This window comes from Camelus dromedarius, chromosome 13 (assembly GCF_036321535.1).
Source record: "Camelus dromedarius isolate mCamDro1 chromosome 13, mCamDro1.pat, whole genome shotgun sequence".
Taxonomy (NCBI): domain Eukaryota; kingdom Metazoa; phylum Chordata; class Mammalia; order Artiodactyla; family Camelidae; genus Camelus; species Camelus dromedarius.
The window spans coordinates 51673589-51688719 of NC_087448.1; the positions used below are offsets into that span (position 1 = coordinate 51673589).

Here is a 15131-nt window from a genome sequence, read left to right on the forward strand (position 1 = left end):
GCCACCTAATCGCACTGGTATCCTGAATGGAGATGAAGGCTGTGCTGCAGACTTTGTGATTTGCACTGTGTTCCTCTTCTGCTACAGAGGGAAAAGTAAGGGGGGAGCAGGGTCCCCGGGGTAGACATGGATGGAGGAAAAGAGTTCTGGGAAGTCTCCACCTTCATTCAGGTTCTAATACTCAAATGAAGATGATGCTAAGAGGCTGAGAGACCAAGAGGACAAGACTTTGATGGGTTTTCACAGTGCCCAGAAGCTAATGAAACTGGGGTTAAAAACCTAAGGGGAATTTAAGCTAGCTGGGACCTAAATATAATACGTTGCATCTTGCTTATTCACATTTTATGAAATGAAGTACTGGTATTTTCATACTGGTATTTTTTCAAAGTGGTGTGCCTGCGTGTGTAAGTGTATGTGTGTGTGTGCCTGTGTGTGTAAGAGAACGAGGTTTGGTTACCGGGGGAAAGGGGGTGGGAAGGGATAAATTGGGAGTTCGAGATTTGCAGACACTAACTCCTATATTTAAAATAGATAAACAGCACGTTTATACTGTAGAGCATAGGGAACTATATTCAATATCTTGTAGTAACATCTAATAAAAAAGAATATGAAAATGAATATATGTATGACTGAACTATTATGCTGTACACCAGAAACTGACACAACATTGTAAACTGACTATACTTCAATCAAATAAATAAATGAACAAACCAAGTGTCTGGATTGCGTTCACTGTTTACTTTTCTTTGAGCCATTGACCAGTAGAGCCAAGTTGTAGGAAGATGTGCCTTGGAGATTGAACCCTCTTACTATTCCCCACGTAGAAGGAGGCAGCTTCAGAAAGCTGAGGGTTTGGCTCCCTAGATCCAGGTGCCATGCCCTCCTGTCCATGGGGGGGCTATGGGGCTGCCTGGGGCTCATGAGTCTTGGGTTCTGGCTTCTAGTTCTGGGTCTCAGGTGGAAATGAAAAGCCAGAGTTCGGGCTGCACGCTTTACATGGCCGTTCTCTCCCACTGTTCTCTGATTCCATCGCACAGTGTGATGTTCTGAAGAAATGTTTCATCCTTCCGGGTTTCACAGATTCATATTTTAGAGCCACTGTAATAATAACAATGCCCCATCTAGTGTCAAAACAGGGAATACTGGCTCAGGAGTGCCGTGAGGACTGGCTCTGTGGCCCTTCACTGCCTCAGGGCTCAGAATGGAGGTCTGCATAAATGCTGCTGGGGGGGTCTTTGTCATATCCCACCTGGCCAACTTGGTGGCGTGAGACAAGTTTAAAAAGCTTTTTAGGAAGCTATTTTACAGCTTCCATGTGTGATGTACAACACTAGCACAATAGGGCTTTTATTAAGGTCTTACAGGATAATCTTTCCCACTCTCTGTGCTGGCAGCATCATCACCAACATAAAAGAGCCTCTGGGGGATGGAGATGGGCAGGCAGTGCCTACCCGAGGGGAGATCAGGAGAGATTCTGGGTGCCGCAAGCAAGTCAGCCCAATTCTGGCATCTTGAAGACTCACCTGGGAGTTTGCCAGGATTTTAATCTGCCTTCCCCTTTCCACTTCCTTCTTTCTGAACGCTCCCACAAGGAACTGCCTCTGACCAGCTAACGGCTAACCTCACACTCACCCAACTCCCTGGGTTCCGTACAGCGTTGCCCAATCCTTGCTAAATGCCACCCCCCAGGAAAGAAACCAAGGGAGGGAACAACATAAGGACTGAGACAGGGCGTCTACCAGTTAGACAAACGACCCTCCTCCTCGGGTGTTTGACTCTCCTGTGTGTTTCTGTTGTTGTCTCTATTAAGCAATTTAACTTTCATACCGCCATGTAAGAACCGCTTCATTTTGGAACCTGCCTCCCTCTGGGAACACAGGTCAGCTCAGTGGAGTACTTATGGGGTGTCTGTCTGCTGCAGGCCAGACACTGTCTTAATAATGTCTGGGCTGAGAGAATGCAAGACTCAGAAATTCTGTGTCATGCTGCCCGGCCTGCTTTCAGCCTGGGACCTAGGTAACTGGAGGCATATTTTACTTCCCATGACCAAGTTCAGTGGAAGACATTTTCTCCCTGTTTATTACCCTTACACCTCGTTCCCGTGATGGCTGAAGCCCGCCCCAGCAGTGGCTGATCTTTTGGAATGCTCACATCCTGGATGAAATGACGGCTCCAGCCACTCACCCGCTCAGATCTCTTCTAACTGGCTGCCTCCACTAGTCAAACTTCTGCTCAGTCACTTGGAATTCTACCCTTTCCTAGCCAAATGTGACTTCAGCCCAGCCCTCAGCATTGGCTTGCCAGTTTAATGTGCCTCTCCTGGGATCCACATTCCAAAATCAGCTTCATTCCAACTGGCCCAGACTGTCCTGAACTTCCTCATCGCCCAACCCCACATTCCTGCCCCATGACCTTCGTGTCCATCCTGAGGGCAACGCACCCTCTGAAAGAGTTCAGAGTGATGGTCTCGGCTCAGTTCTGTTGATCTCGGTCCGGGTCTGGCAACTGTGGTACTCTGGAGTACAACTGTTACCTAGTACCCAGCAACTGAGGCAGCTCCCACAGAAACTCCCAAGGGAGATTTGCCTTAGAGGGCCGCCAGAACAACAGCAGTCTCCGACAATCACTGAGGAAAGGAAACACCTGGAGGTTTTATTGCGCACCTAGAATAGTGCCTGGTACATGATGGGACTCAAATATTTTGACAAACTATGCAAAGATATCTTTCAGATAACAAATTGCAAATGCTCAGAGTTATGCACGGATACTGTAACTCAGGACAGAGAGTCTGGGTTTGTATCTGCACCCCCAGTGCCTGGCGTCCAGTACAACTGATGCCTATTTGTTGAATTAAGATGATTTTGTTGAGAAAAGTATGTCAAAGGCATTTTCGGAGGTTATGTAATTTCCTAGGAATCTGGATGAGGCAGGGCTTTTGAAGATGCCCCAAAACATAACCATCAGATCGCCTGGAGCCCTGAATCTGCATGCTACGGTGTTCCTGAGGCACTGGGGTCCGTGCGTCTACCTGGTGGGCAGGGAGCCCTGCAGGACAGTCGGGACCTAATGTGCATTCCCCTCCTGCTGGGGTCCGTGGCACCCTCAGATTTGACCTGGGATGCGGGAGGTTCCTCTGGACACATCTATTTACTCACAAGCTAAAACAGGAATCTGGGTTTGGCCAAGCATCTCCAACCTGAAACACATCTGAGGATGAAAAACAGTCAGCTACAGACCTGCTAATGGAGTCCGACAGAGCTGCCAAAACAGCTGGATGTCAATGAACATGTCAATGTCATGATTTTAGTATGCCCTTCGCTAAAGGCTACTAGTTTAGAGCATTTATGTATTTATCTTTCATAGCTGAAGCTCTCCATAAATGTGGGGAACACTATACTTAGGCCAATCAAGGGTGCATGATTTCCAAAGTACATTAAAATGCGTTAGTGCTCATTTCACATACAACATAAAGCATCCATTTTTAAAATGCTCACAGCAATCGATGCCTTTAATTGCGCAGAAAAGCACACACAGGTGTAGAAATGTTCAGTCCTCGCCAGGGTTCCTGATAAGTCATCTTCAGAGATAAATCTCCACAACGGATGTTTCAATTAAGACAGTGATATTTATTGAAAGGTGAGCCATAAATGTATAGGCACTTGAAACATTATTGAACGGAAGTAATTTATGCTGCAGCTGGGCACTGCATTTCAGCCCTGCTTTGATTTTATCAGCATTTGTCAATTAATCAACATGAACCTTGTAAAACATGTACTCTTATTAGTGAAAACAAGCAACGGCTTGCAGACTCTGAAGGAAAGGTCGCTTAATAATTTGCTAATTGTGCAAAGATGGATTTCACTTTTTTTTTTTTAAAAGGTAAACTCTCCTTACCACTCTACATAAAAGAGAGCTTTATTTAAGCTTAGCCTTGATAACTGAAATACGGTCAGTGGTTGAGTTTTTTTTTTTTTTTTTTTTTACTGCTATTAAATAGCAGAAAAAGATTAAGATGGAAAGAAATCAATTCAGCTTCAGGTTTTTCAAACTTATTTTAAGAAGTTTTTTATTGCCACCTATGACATTTCAGGGTTGCCCACCTTGAGGCTATGGCTATAAACAAATCAATTATATTTTCTTGGCAGACAAATGAATTGGAAAAAGACAAAGTAGCAGAAATGGGAAACGAAGAAGCACAAAAGAGCCGTGCAGGGGCAATGTTCTGTTGCTTTTCTTTTTGTTTTTTCATTTGCCTCAATTCGTCCTCCATTCTGCTAGATGAGAGGTCAGCTCCCGACTTCTGACTGCCAGTTCATTTCAAGCTCAGTGAGTAAGAAAGAAGCAGAATCTAGCTCTCCCCGGGGGGAAGCCGGGCATTAGCACACTCGCCACCTCTCCAGGCCACCAAGAAAGCGCTCTACCTTCCAGGCACAGTGTTACCACCACCCAGAGCTCAGGGAAGTTTAAAATGGGTAACATACCTCGGACAGCAATTTCTACACTGGGGTCTGCAGGGCTGAATCGAGAAATCCGCACCATCTTAGAAGTATAAGTGAAACTTAAGATGAGATAGCATGCCTCGAGGCATTTGTAGGAGTAAGAATTTTGCACGGAGTTTACAGAGACCACGTTCCTTGAATAGAGATGGGTCTTGGCAGATGGTCTGGGCAAAGTGCTTGGCTGCAGGCTCCTTTTATATGAGTTACGAGGCCCGGGTTGCTCTCTGCCTGCTCAAACTGGCTGATCAATCCATTCCATTCCATTCTGTTACTCCGTTCTAAATACGGCATTATTTCAGGCACATTTCCCTAAGCAGATGCAAGCACCCTTTTCCTGTGTGAGACTCCCTTGGGCAAATTAGGGTTCTTGGAAAAGGGTCAAGGAGCAATCAAACAAAATACCTACTGAGAAACAAGCATGTGGTTTCCAGGGACGTCATTCGTACAGGCCACAAGTCAAATTTTAGACACAGCTTGGGCAGGAGTGTTGAGTCTGATAGGACCAGCTCTGGGAAGCAAAATCCTGATACCTGCAGCCAAAGATTCTTTTTGTGGTCATGACAGGTAAGTTTTTTTCCTCCAGCTTCATCAAAGTATAATTGACAAACAAAATTGTATAAGGTATGTATAAACAGGATTTGATATACATGGGATGAAATAAAAATTCATATTTTAAGGCAAGACAAGACCAATTTCAAAACAAACATTTTTCCTTTGCCCGCTTGGGCCTCCTCCCTCCCCTCTGTATGTTGCATCAGGCGTCTGCTTTATGCATTGACCAGACCTCCCCAATAGCAGAAATGCCAGCTCCACCATAAAGATCAATTTTCCTTTCTTCTGGCATCAGCCATGTAACTCCTTAGAAGACAGCATTCCTTTCTCAGTCCTACAAGCGGTCACAATGACCCACCACTCACGTGTATGTACAGACATCTCTGGTGAACTTTATGGACAATGTCAATATGTCATTTCCCTTAAAGACACAGATTGGTGCAGAACAGATTGGTCAGACGACTGGGGAGATACTGGGCCACACCTAGTGGGTGTTCTCACTTAAATACTTACTTGTAACCTCTTTAATGCTACTAACCTTATTCCTTGTATTTCTGCCTGTTTTACCAGATTATGAGTTTCTTGCATGACCAAATGTATGACTGAGCTTCCAACAGCAAAAAAAAAACTGATGTCCTGAAACAACTGACCAAACATACAGTTCTGTAAGATCGATGATTGCAATAGTGTCACTCTGGATATGGGAAGAAACAACAAGGGGGAACCGTGTCCGAGACCATGACAGAGCCTCAGATCCCTTACGTACAAAACTGGGCTTTCAGCTTCTGCTAACAGGGCCTAATTCAGCAGCAGCACTTTGAGAGGCCTAGCAATGAAATGCTTGCCCCACCTGGGAATGCACATTCCTAGCACAGCGGGACAAACTGGTCATGGAATGCCTCCAGAACCTTGGTCGAAATTAAGACCGAAAAGGAGGGGACTGTAAAATAAAGAAGGTTGCTCACCATCCAGTTCTACCAGACTCGTGTCATTAACTCCTGCAGATGCTGACCTACAACACACCCTGAAAGGGATTCAGGGCAAAGATCAGGATGAGGGAGGTACTTTGTGTTCTAGGAAAACTGGCAGGACAGACCCCTCAGATAGTGAGATATTTTCAGGAGAGTTTTATGAACTCAGATTCTTGCATCTTCCCATACTTAGAAAAGCACTAAAATCATTAACCATGTTCCTTGCAAATAGCAGTGAACGTCTACCAAGATGTGTGCTTGACTGCAGTACCCTCTTCTCCAAAATCACGTATCTGCTGCCCCTCCCCCCGGCCTCTGCAGGATGGTTCTCAGAGCTCCCTGAGAGACTGTCTCTCGAGTTACAATCCTCAGGGTGGCTTGAATAAAATTTCCATTTCTTTCTTTCTTTGACTATTGCTCAATTTTTTTCATCAACACACACACATACATAGTGAAATGATGACCACGATAAAGTTAGTTATCATGTCCATCACCCCACATTACGTGTGTGTGTGTGTGTGTGTGTGTGTGTGTGTGTGGTAAGGGTTTAATTTTTTTATGGAAGCAAAATTGATAGTCATATGATAATGGAAAACTTCCTTGTCCAACATTTCTAATTAAAAGCTGCTAATCAAATCCTAATTTCTTAATAAAATTATATTTAAAAAAATTATAAGGGGAAAGTTACCATAAAATTACTATCTTCAGTTCTCATCGTCCTATATCTAGCAAATGTGGAATATTTCTGAAATAGATACTCCTTATTGTATTCTTTTCTCTCAGTCATACGGAGAAAAGTCCCTTGTATGTTTTTTTAATATTTGCTTTTATTAAGTTCAGCTGCAGTTAGCTCACTTCCATATATCAGGACTCTTCAAAACAGAAGAGACAAGTGGCAAATGCAAATGTGGGAAGGGAAGCTGCTTGGTAACACAAAAGCCGCTCCCTCGCAAGAGTTATTTCTCCCTAAAACATATAGACCATATTAAGAAGCCACAGGGAAAAAAAAAATGAATAGATGTGGATGGCAGGTTTTCATCTGTTTCCTTGACATCTCAGAATACTGTAAATGAGTCTGTGTGTTTCAATTCAAACTGTTCCATTATCTTGGAGGTCTTAATCATTTGCAATAGCAGTTTCTGAAATGTTCAAAGCCTGTGCTCAAGGAGCATCACTGGCATTCAATGTAGTCATACTGCGTTAAGCAGATTTACAACCTTGTTCATGGTTATCCTTGATCATCTTTATTTAAAAGTAAGTTCAGGCTGATGAAGTGGCTTAAGCCTCCTCTTACATTTCAGCCTGTCAGTCCCACCCCACCAGAACACCTGGCTCTGCTGGGCACCCTCACACTTCTCCCAATGAGACTAAAGCTGGCAAGGTGAATGGGGCAGAGTCGTAGGTGGCATTTAACCTGGAAAAAAGTTTAAGAGGGCAGCCTTGTTTTCACATGTGTTGGTTTTATTCAGGTATGGGATGGCCAACAAATTAGAGATGCTGGCCGCTGAAAAGATAGTGTGTTACACGTAGCTCCCAAGAGGAGGTGCCGTGAAGGGCTACATGGGGAGGTACCAAGGTTGGTCAGGAGCAGGGGAAATAAGGAAAAGATGTGAGCCAGAACCTTTTCTGTGGTTTCTGCAGGAAAGACAAAGCAAGGCAGGGTAAGAAGGTTTAGGGTTGGACGGTTTAAATAATCTCAGTAGGTTCTGGGGTCCAGGGGTGATATCTCATTGTCTGGTACCTGGCCCCAGGGTGATTTAGGGCAGGGAGATAGTGTCCTGGACTGCAAGAGCCTGGTAAAAGGGCACAGGTGGGGCGTGCAAATCAAAAGTGTGCTCCCAGACAGTGCTCTCTCTAAAAAGTAGCTAAGTCTGGGAAGGGCTATGCCTCCCTGGCTTCTGCAAGACTCTAAGATGTCAAGATACGTCTCGTAAAATACAGAAGATAAAAAACATGATGAATACAAGCCTGTCTGAAACAGTACTGTAAGAAACACAAGAACAGAGCTTCTTAAATTTTGCTGTGCTTAAAAATGACCTGGGTATTTGTTAAACTATAGATTCTGATTCATTAGATCAGGTGGGGCTTGAGATTCTGCATTTCTAATAAAGTCCTTGGTGATGTTGGGGCCACGCTTTGAGTAGTCAGGGGTAAGAATATCCCTGGGTCACCTTCTACAGCGGGGAGGGGAGAGCCTGACACTGACTGAACCCTGCTTTGAACCAGATACTGCTCGGCACTGAATGTACAGACTTCACCTTGTTTTGCTTGGACAACATCTTTTGCTCATAGGAAAAATCATCCCAATGTTACGGGTAAGGGAACTGAGACTCAGGGTGGTTCAGTAACCTGCCCCAAGTCACTCAGCTATAAGTTAGAAGACATAAGTGTCTGACTTAAAAACCCAATTTTTTCCCCTACCGCAACATAAGTACAGATGTTTCCACTCTGATGGAAAATAAAAAGTCTCTGTTGGTAAAGGCTTCATAAAATATAAAGTCCATGGACTTGAATCGTGGCCATTTATAGCTTGACTTCTGAAGAGAAATTCTGAATGGTGCTCATTACCTGGGGACCAGAAGTAAACGATGCTGACTGAATCACCTGTATTTCATTATAGCCGTTCGAGAAACACTTTCAATGAGATTCCCTATTAAGCTGGTGTTTTTATTTTAAAAACAGATGCATGTACATGGTAAGATATAGACAATAAAAGTCCATCTTCCACCCACATGCCTTCATTTCTACTGCACAGAGATAACTACTGCTAGGTTGGTGTAGCCTTTTAGAAATTCTACGCAAAGAGTAACCTCCTATGCAAATAATAAACTTGTTCCACGAATTCATTCATCTGGCCATTGATTTTTCCAGGGTGGTGGGGGGAAGAGTAAATAAAACACACACAACATCCCTCATGCACCTGACATGCCAGTAGGGGAGCTAGATCATAAAATAACAAGTGCAATTATGTCCAATAGGGATAAATGGTAATGAAAATGCTGGGGAGGGGGGCATTTGCGATTATAAATGCAGTGGTTAAGGAGGGCCTCTTTGAAAAGGTGGTATTTGAGCAGACACATGAAGAAGGTCATCCTATTCCACATTCACTTTTTCCTTTAGCAGCACATGTTGAAGCCCTTGCTGTACCAGGACTTAAAGGTCCACCTCGTTCTTTTTGATGGCTTCATAGTTCTCCACTATTTGCGTATACCGTAAGACCGATCGATATTTAGTTATTTCCACAAAGGGAATGTTTTAGATTAATCCCGTTATTTAATTTGTTAGGTGATCATCTGAGTGGTTATAAGGAGATTCGGGGAGTGTGGTATAAAGCCTGACGAGGTAGAAAGGGGCTTTAATTAGGTGGGAGCAGTTGTGGCCGTGAACCCTCATGGGCCATTCGACCAGATGACCATGTCATCACTGAGTATTTACAGAATGCCTGCTTCACGTCAGTGCTCTCCCTTTTCCTGCCGCATCTGAGGCTGGGCTACATCCACCAGGTGCAGGGGGATGGCTGGGAGTTTCTCTATCTGGAAGCCAAGGTGACTTCCTACTTGCAACATCTCCCTCAATACAAGGCTACCCTGAAACCCCTGCAGAGTCAAATAAAAACCCTCCAGGTGACAAGTTTTCTGCATTTCCCACACAGGAAGCACAATCAAAAATTTCAGGGAGGAGCTAACCCTCTGGACTCTGGGTACCATCTTCCCCTTTAGGAGGAAGGAAAACAAGTAAAACTCCTTACCTTCCAGTAATAGTTATTTACATGGATACAGATGTTTAGCACTGGGCCATATGACCCAACAGATTTCACATTTAATGAAAGATTCATTTATTCATTTAATTATTATCTGGGGGCAGTACCTGAATTATATCAGTACTCTGCCGGGCTCTAGAGGAGGGATAAATATCAGTGCAATATGGTCCCTGTCCTTGTCACCTGCGAGCTCTTAACAAAGACTGAACAAGGGGAAAAAACAACCGTGATTTCAAAGCGGTGTGTGGTAAGTGGTGCCAAGGACAATGTGACAGGAATTATGGTAAAGAAGGAAAGGGGAGGATGCTATGATCAGAGAGGGATGCTGGCTGACAGATAAGCAGGGAGGGATGGAGGTGGAACCAGGGGACTTTGGGAGGGGTGTGTGTGTGTGTGTAACATGTATGGATGGAAGGTAAATATAACTGCACTATAAGCAAAGGCCCAGGTGAGAGAAAATGCAGGTGTTATAAAGGGGACATAAAGTGGCCCAGTAGAGCTTAAACACAGAATGTGGGGGGGTGACTGCTGGTGACAGAACAAGTTGGTTGGAGGGAGGCTGGCAGAGGGTCTGAGGCTCTGACTTTGTCATCAGACGTGAGATAAACGAATGAGTCCTGAAAGATATCAAGAGAAGCACCGCCAAAGTGTCCCTCCTCTGTCTCTGCTCTTTTTGGCGGGAGGGGGTGTTGCACACTTTGGTTTTATAACCTCTATTTCTATATCCAGTCTTTTTAAAAAAAACAGCTCAATACTTATCAAAGTCATACATGCCCATTGTGTCAAGAGGTAAGGAGTGTTTCAAGGCCTCTCATCAAAACCAGCAATCCCCTTACCCCGCACCCCCGTCTCCACCACCCCCCTCCTGCTCCTCAGAAACCACGTTTTTTTGTGGTTTATTTTTATTATGAAAGATAATGATTTGCCAGAGCAAGCAGCCTGCTGTACAGGTAAGACTTTTGCCCCAACCAGAGGTTAATCTGTGGGCTGGCCTGGGGCAGGAAGACTAACCCGTGAATCGAACCCACCCCTCCCCTTTAAGGAGGCTGAATCCTGTCATGGGAGAGGACACTTGTAATTCTGAAATTTGCTTCCGTTTATTGAGGTAATGTGTGTACACTGATCTTTCTTAAATGATCAGTTTTTTAGAGATTATCTAATGTCTTCCTACTGTGCCAAATGAGGACAATGTGACATTGTCTTCCACCATCGCCACCTCCCCATAAGCATCCTTCCCCCGTCTTTCCAGTAGGTTACACAGCAGTTTGGGGTAAACTGATACTCTGTGTTTACACTGCTGTCACTATGTAATACTGTTTACTTTCGGGCCACATAGTGTTAGAACCCACATCCTGGCTTGTTCAATATTTCGTTCTTCCTGCTGTTGTCTTTTTCTTCCTTCCTTTTTGTGTGTATTTATTACTGACTGCTCTTGAACTTTTCAAAGGAACTATAAAAACCCTATTAAAACACATTTTTTTTTTTTAACGTGATCATCTCAGTCAGTTAATCTGTCAGACGTGCTTTTCCCTCCAGGAGCCTCCCCGAGTCCGTCAGGTCTCGCGGTTTGGTTTCCCAGGCCAGCTGCCCACCTGTTGTCCTGGGGCTTCTTTTTAACAGCATCTTGCGAAATCCCTGTGCCTCTCGCCTGTGCTGGGTCCCCCGTTTCCTGGATCCCATGGTTTCCGCTTTCTTGGTTTACAGCCTCATTTTTGTAGATCCTCATTCTCTAGTGGCTTCCTGAGGAAAGGTACACGGGAGGTAAATTTGCTGAGACCTTCCTTGCGTGTCTGAAAAATGTCCTAACTCTGCTCTCGCACGTGCTTGCCAGTTACGCTTGCCATTTAGGTCCGAGTGAAAAAACCACTGCCCTCGGAATTCTGAAGGCTGAACTTCACCGTCTTCCAGCTTCCAGGGCTGCGGCGGCGAAGTCGGATGCCGCTGGCTTTCCTGATCTGTTATCTGGGACCTGCTTTATTTCTCCAGAAGGTTTTGGACTCTTCCTTTTAATCCCTGGTGTTCTAAAGAAACTTAACAAGGATCTTTTCTTAACCACTGTCTAGGAACTTGCTCTTCCCTTTAAAACTGGAAATTCCTGTCATTCTGATTTGAAAATTTTTCTTGTATTGTTCTTTGATACTTGTCTCCCCACCGTTTTTTTTTTTTTTTCCTATTTTCTCTTTCTGGAACGCCTGCGGTTGAAACGTTGAACCCCGTGGATTGATCCACTACATTCCTTGCCTTCTTTTCCCCCACTATTCCCACCACTGTCCATCTTTGCTTGTTTATCTACTTTCTAGGAAGTTTGCCTGACTTTATCTTTTACATGTCTGAATAATTTTTTTTAACCATGAGTTTAATTTCCAAGATATCTTTCTTATTTTCTGATTGTTTCTTATATATATATAAACATAAGTTATATTATATATATATATATATATAACTTCTGTTTTATTTTCATGGAAATAATACTGTCTCCCATCTTTTGGAAGATACTATAGGTTTTTAAAAGCTCTTCTTTTGCTTCTTGAATTATCTATATTTTCTCTAAGTCCCCCAACCCCCCCCCCCTCTGTTTTGATCTCTCTATTTTACTGCATTTTTTGTTGGGGGTTATACTCAAATATCTGGTGACCCTCTCACCATCTATATTTAAGATATTCATATATACATGTGACATTTATCAAATACATATATATATATGGAAAGAAAGTGTAGGCTTCAGTTATAGTCAGATGCAGTGAGTCCCTACACAAATGACTGGAGACCTGAGTTGGGGGAGGATGTGCTTACTCCCTGGCAGGCATCCCTGGGAGGTAACCGGGTGGGAACCCAGCCATTTCGCTAGGGACACTCCAATGGCAGTCAGGTTACTTCTTTGAGCTATTCAGTTCCTCTAGCTAAGAATTCTTTAAACTTCTGTTTCAGGAGCCTGTCTGTGGCTACAGGTGCTCTGGGAGCTATGCTGTGGGACAGTCCAGGAGGGTCTTATCTGTTCACTCTGTGGACTTTCACTCAGTTCCCCTGGTTTCATCTCTCTATCCTGGGCCTTGTTTCCCTGAGTCCAGAGCATCTCTGATTCAGTTTAGCCCAGGATGATGCCTCAAGCCTCCAGGGGGGACGGAGATTTGGTAGCAGCAGTGTGAGGCTGGAGAGGAACAGGGCCAAGCTGTTCTATACACTCTCTCTGTCCCACTAAGTACTACTAACTACTCGGTAACGACTGTTAACCAGTTCCCCTTTTCCAGTCTCACCCTTACACGCTTCCTAATCCTCCCCAGGGTCCCGTGGAATGAATCTGTAGGCTTCTCTCAGTCCCCCTCAGCCACGCCCACCCTCCATCACTGGGCCGTCTTCCCCAAGCTTGCCAGCATCTCTTGTTCGGTACCACCTCTTCCTCCGTTCTCTCTCATTCTCACTTTCTGCCTCTTTATAGTTTTTTGATTCTCTGCTGCAATTTTAGGGAGATGTTTGGAAGAAGAAGATATACATGCATGTGTTCAATCTGACAGAACCACAAGTTCCCAGTCTTATCAATTTTAGCTTGTCCTCGCGTACTTATTACATACTTCACGTTAGTCGAGTTAGTTTATCCAGAGAACTTTAGGCGTTGCCTCAAATCAACTACTAACTACCTAATGACTACTTTCAGGTAGGACAGTGCCAAAATCATTTTAATTCTCTGTTATTTTCTAGGGACCCCCAGCAAAGTGAGTTGAATTCCTCCATAAATTTACCTTTATAGGGAATCTCACTGTTATCTTGGCTCTAGAAATTTGGACAAAGAGTCTGTTTGAGGCCGATGCCACATCAATTTTTAAATACACAGGAAGGAGGGAAGGAGGGAAGAGGGGAGGGAGAGATGGAGGAATAATGGGGGGAGGAAAAAAGAAAGAAATGGACCGCAAGAAAATGATTTAAAAACAGAATAGGAAGAGGATTGGCCCAAATAAATAACTATTTCGGGAAAAGGTATGTAAATTTATTAAGTAAGAAAAGAGACTGCAGAAAATGAAGTGACTTTAAGATAACTAAACAATAGTCGCTCCCTTGGAAGGCAGCTGAGTAATCTCTATCATGGAATATTAGCTGTGAAATGCCAGTTATTCACTCAGTTAGCCAGTAAGAAAATATCCACATGAGAAATTCTCACAATTACATACACAGGTCACCTTCCAATTATGTACCCACCCTTTTATTGGCTTGAAGGGGATCTATTTTTGGCTTAAGAATGCATATATCCTCACCTCATCCCCCAAACAAATTTAAGTCAGCTTGTTTGTTATCCTTTTAATATATTACTTGAATGTGTTTATATTTTCCTGAGTACATTTCTTACAAATTTGTCTACCTGAAATTATGTACTTCTCTCTATTCTGTGCCATGCTCAATTATGGACCAGTAAGTTTCTAAAAACTTAATCATGTTGTCAACAAGAACGCTTCTAATGGAGCTGCAGTCACCTCTTTGAGCTTGACAAGACGAAAAACTTTATAGTCAAGACTGATCTTGTTTTGAATCCCAACTCTTTCACTTACGGAACGTGTGGCCTTCAGGGAACTAGTAATCTCCCCAATAGGATAATGGACACACTGTTATCTACTTCATAGGTTGTTATGTGGATTAAATCATATAATGCAGATAAAGAGCCTGACATATTGTAAGTGCCCAATAGATAAAAGCTATTAAAATCAGAACATGAGAGGAAACTGAAACCCTTGATCTCTAAAAATACACCTTTTCTATGTGAATTGTTTTCACTTCCGTTTTTAGGCATCAGATCGCCAGTATGCTTGGTCAACCAGAAGCAGCTTGTCAGCCACGAAAAAGCAAGGGGCAAGTTCTTACAGACAATGAGGGAAAGCAATAGGAAAGTGGGGGACAGGTAAAGGAGACTGGGAAAAAAAGGCAAGTATTTGTCTTTGGGTCAGTCCCTTAACCTTTCTATAGTTGATTTAACTATAAAATTAGGAGGTGGATAAAGTCCCTCCAGAGGTCTGTGGTTGGATAATTTTGGAACATGACTCTGTCCCACGCTCTCCACCTCCCCTATTCAAGTCAGGGGATCGATTTTTTTTTTTTTAACCTGGCACACCACAAACTTATTCGCCTACAAATAAATTCTCCCCATTTTTTTCTTTTCAGGTGCTATGTATTAACATATCTCGGAAAGGATGGATGAGTTGATCTGTAATTTCCCACCTACAATAGATTTCTCTGGGTTTTATTACATCACCTAAATGTTTGGTTGAGGAAAAAAGGGCAAACATGGTAAGTCAGACGTTTTATTTGTTGATGTTTTCTCCTATAGCAGCCTATTAACTTTTAGAGTGGGAGAAAAATCTTTCA

The 15131-nt window shown here is 43.5% G+C and overlaps 1 protein-coding gene across 6 annotated transcripts in view; it reads right to left on the reverse strand.

The window, feature by feature from the left end:
- The window catches only part of ENOX1 (ecto-NOX disulfide-thiol exchanger 1), a 511292-nt gene that overhangs the window by 225981 nt on the left and 270180 nt on the right, over window positions 1-15131 (reverse strand). For 3 of the 6 annotated variants that reach the window (XM_031466044.2, XM_031466047.2, XM_031466045.2), the window contains one exon: window positions 11375-11522. The exons of 1 other annotated variant lie outside the window; for it this stretch is intronic. In XM_031466044.2, the coding sequence (XP_031321904.1) occupies window positions 11375-11462 (88 nt within the window). In that variant the 5' untranslated portion in view covers window positions 11463-11522. Of the gene's footprint in view, window positions 1-4481; window positions 4874-4905; window positions 5047-11374; window positions 11523-15131 lie in introns of those variants that run through there. 2 more of the 6 variants (XM_064493134.1, XM_064493133.1) reach the window with 2 other exon arrangements.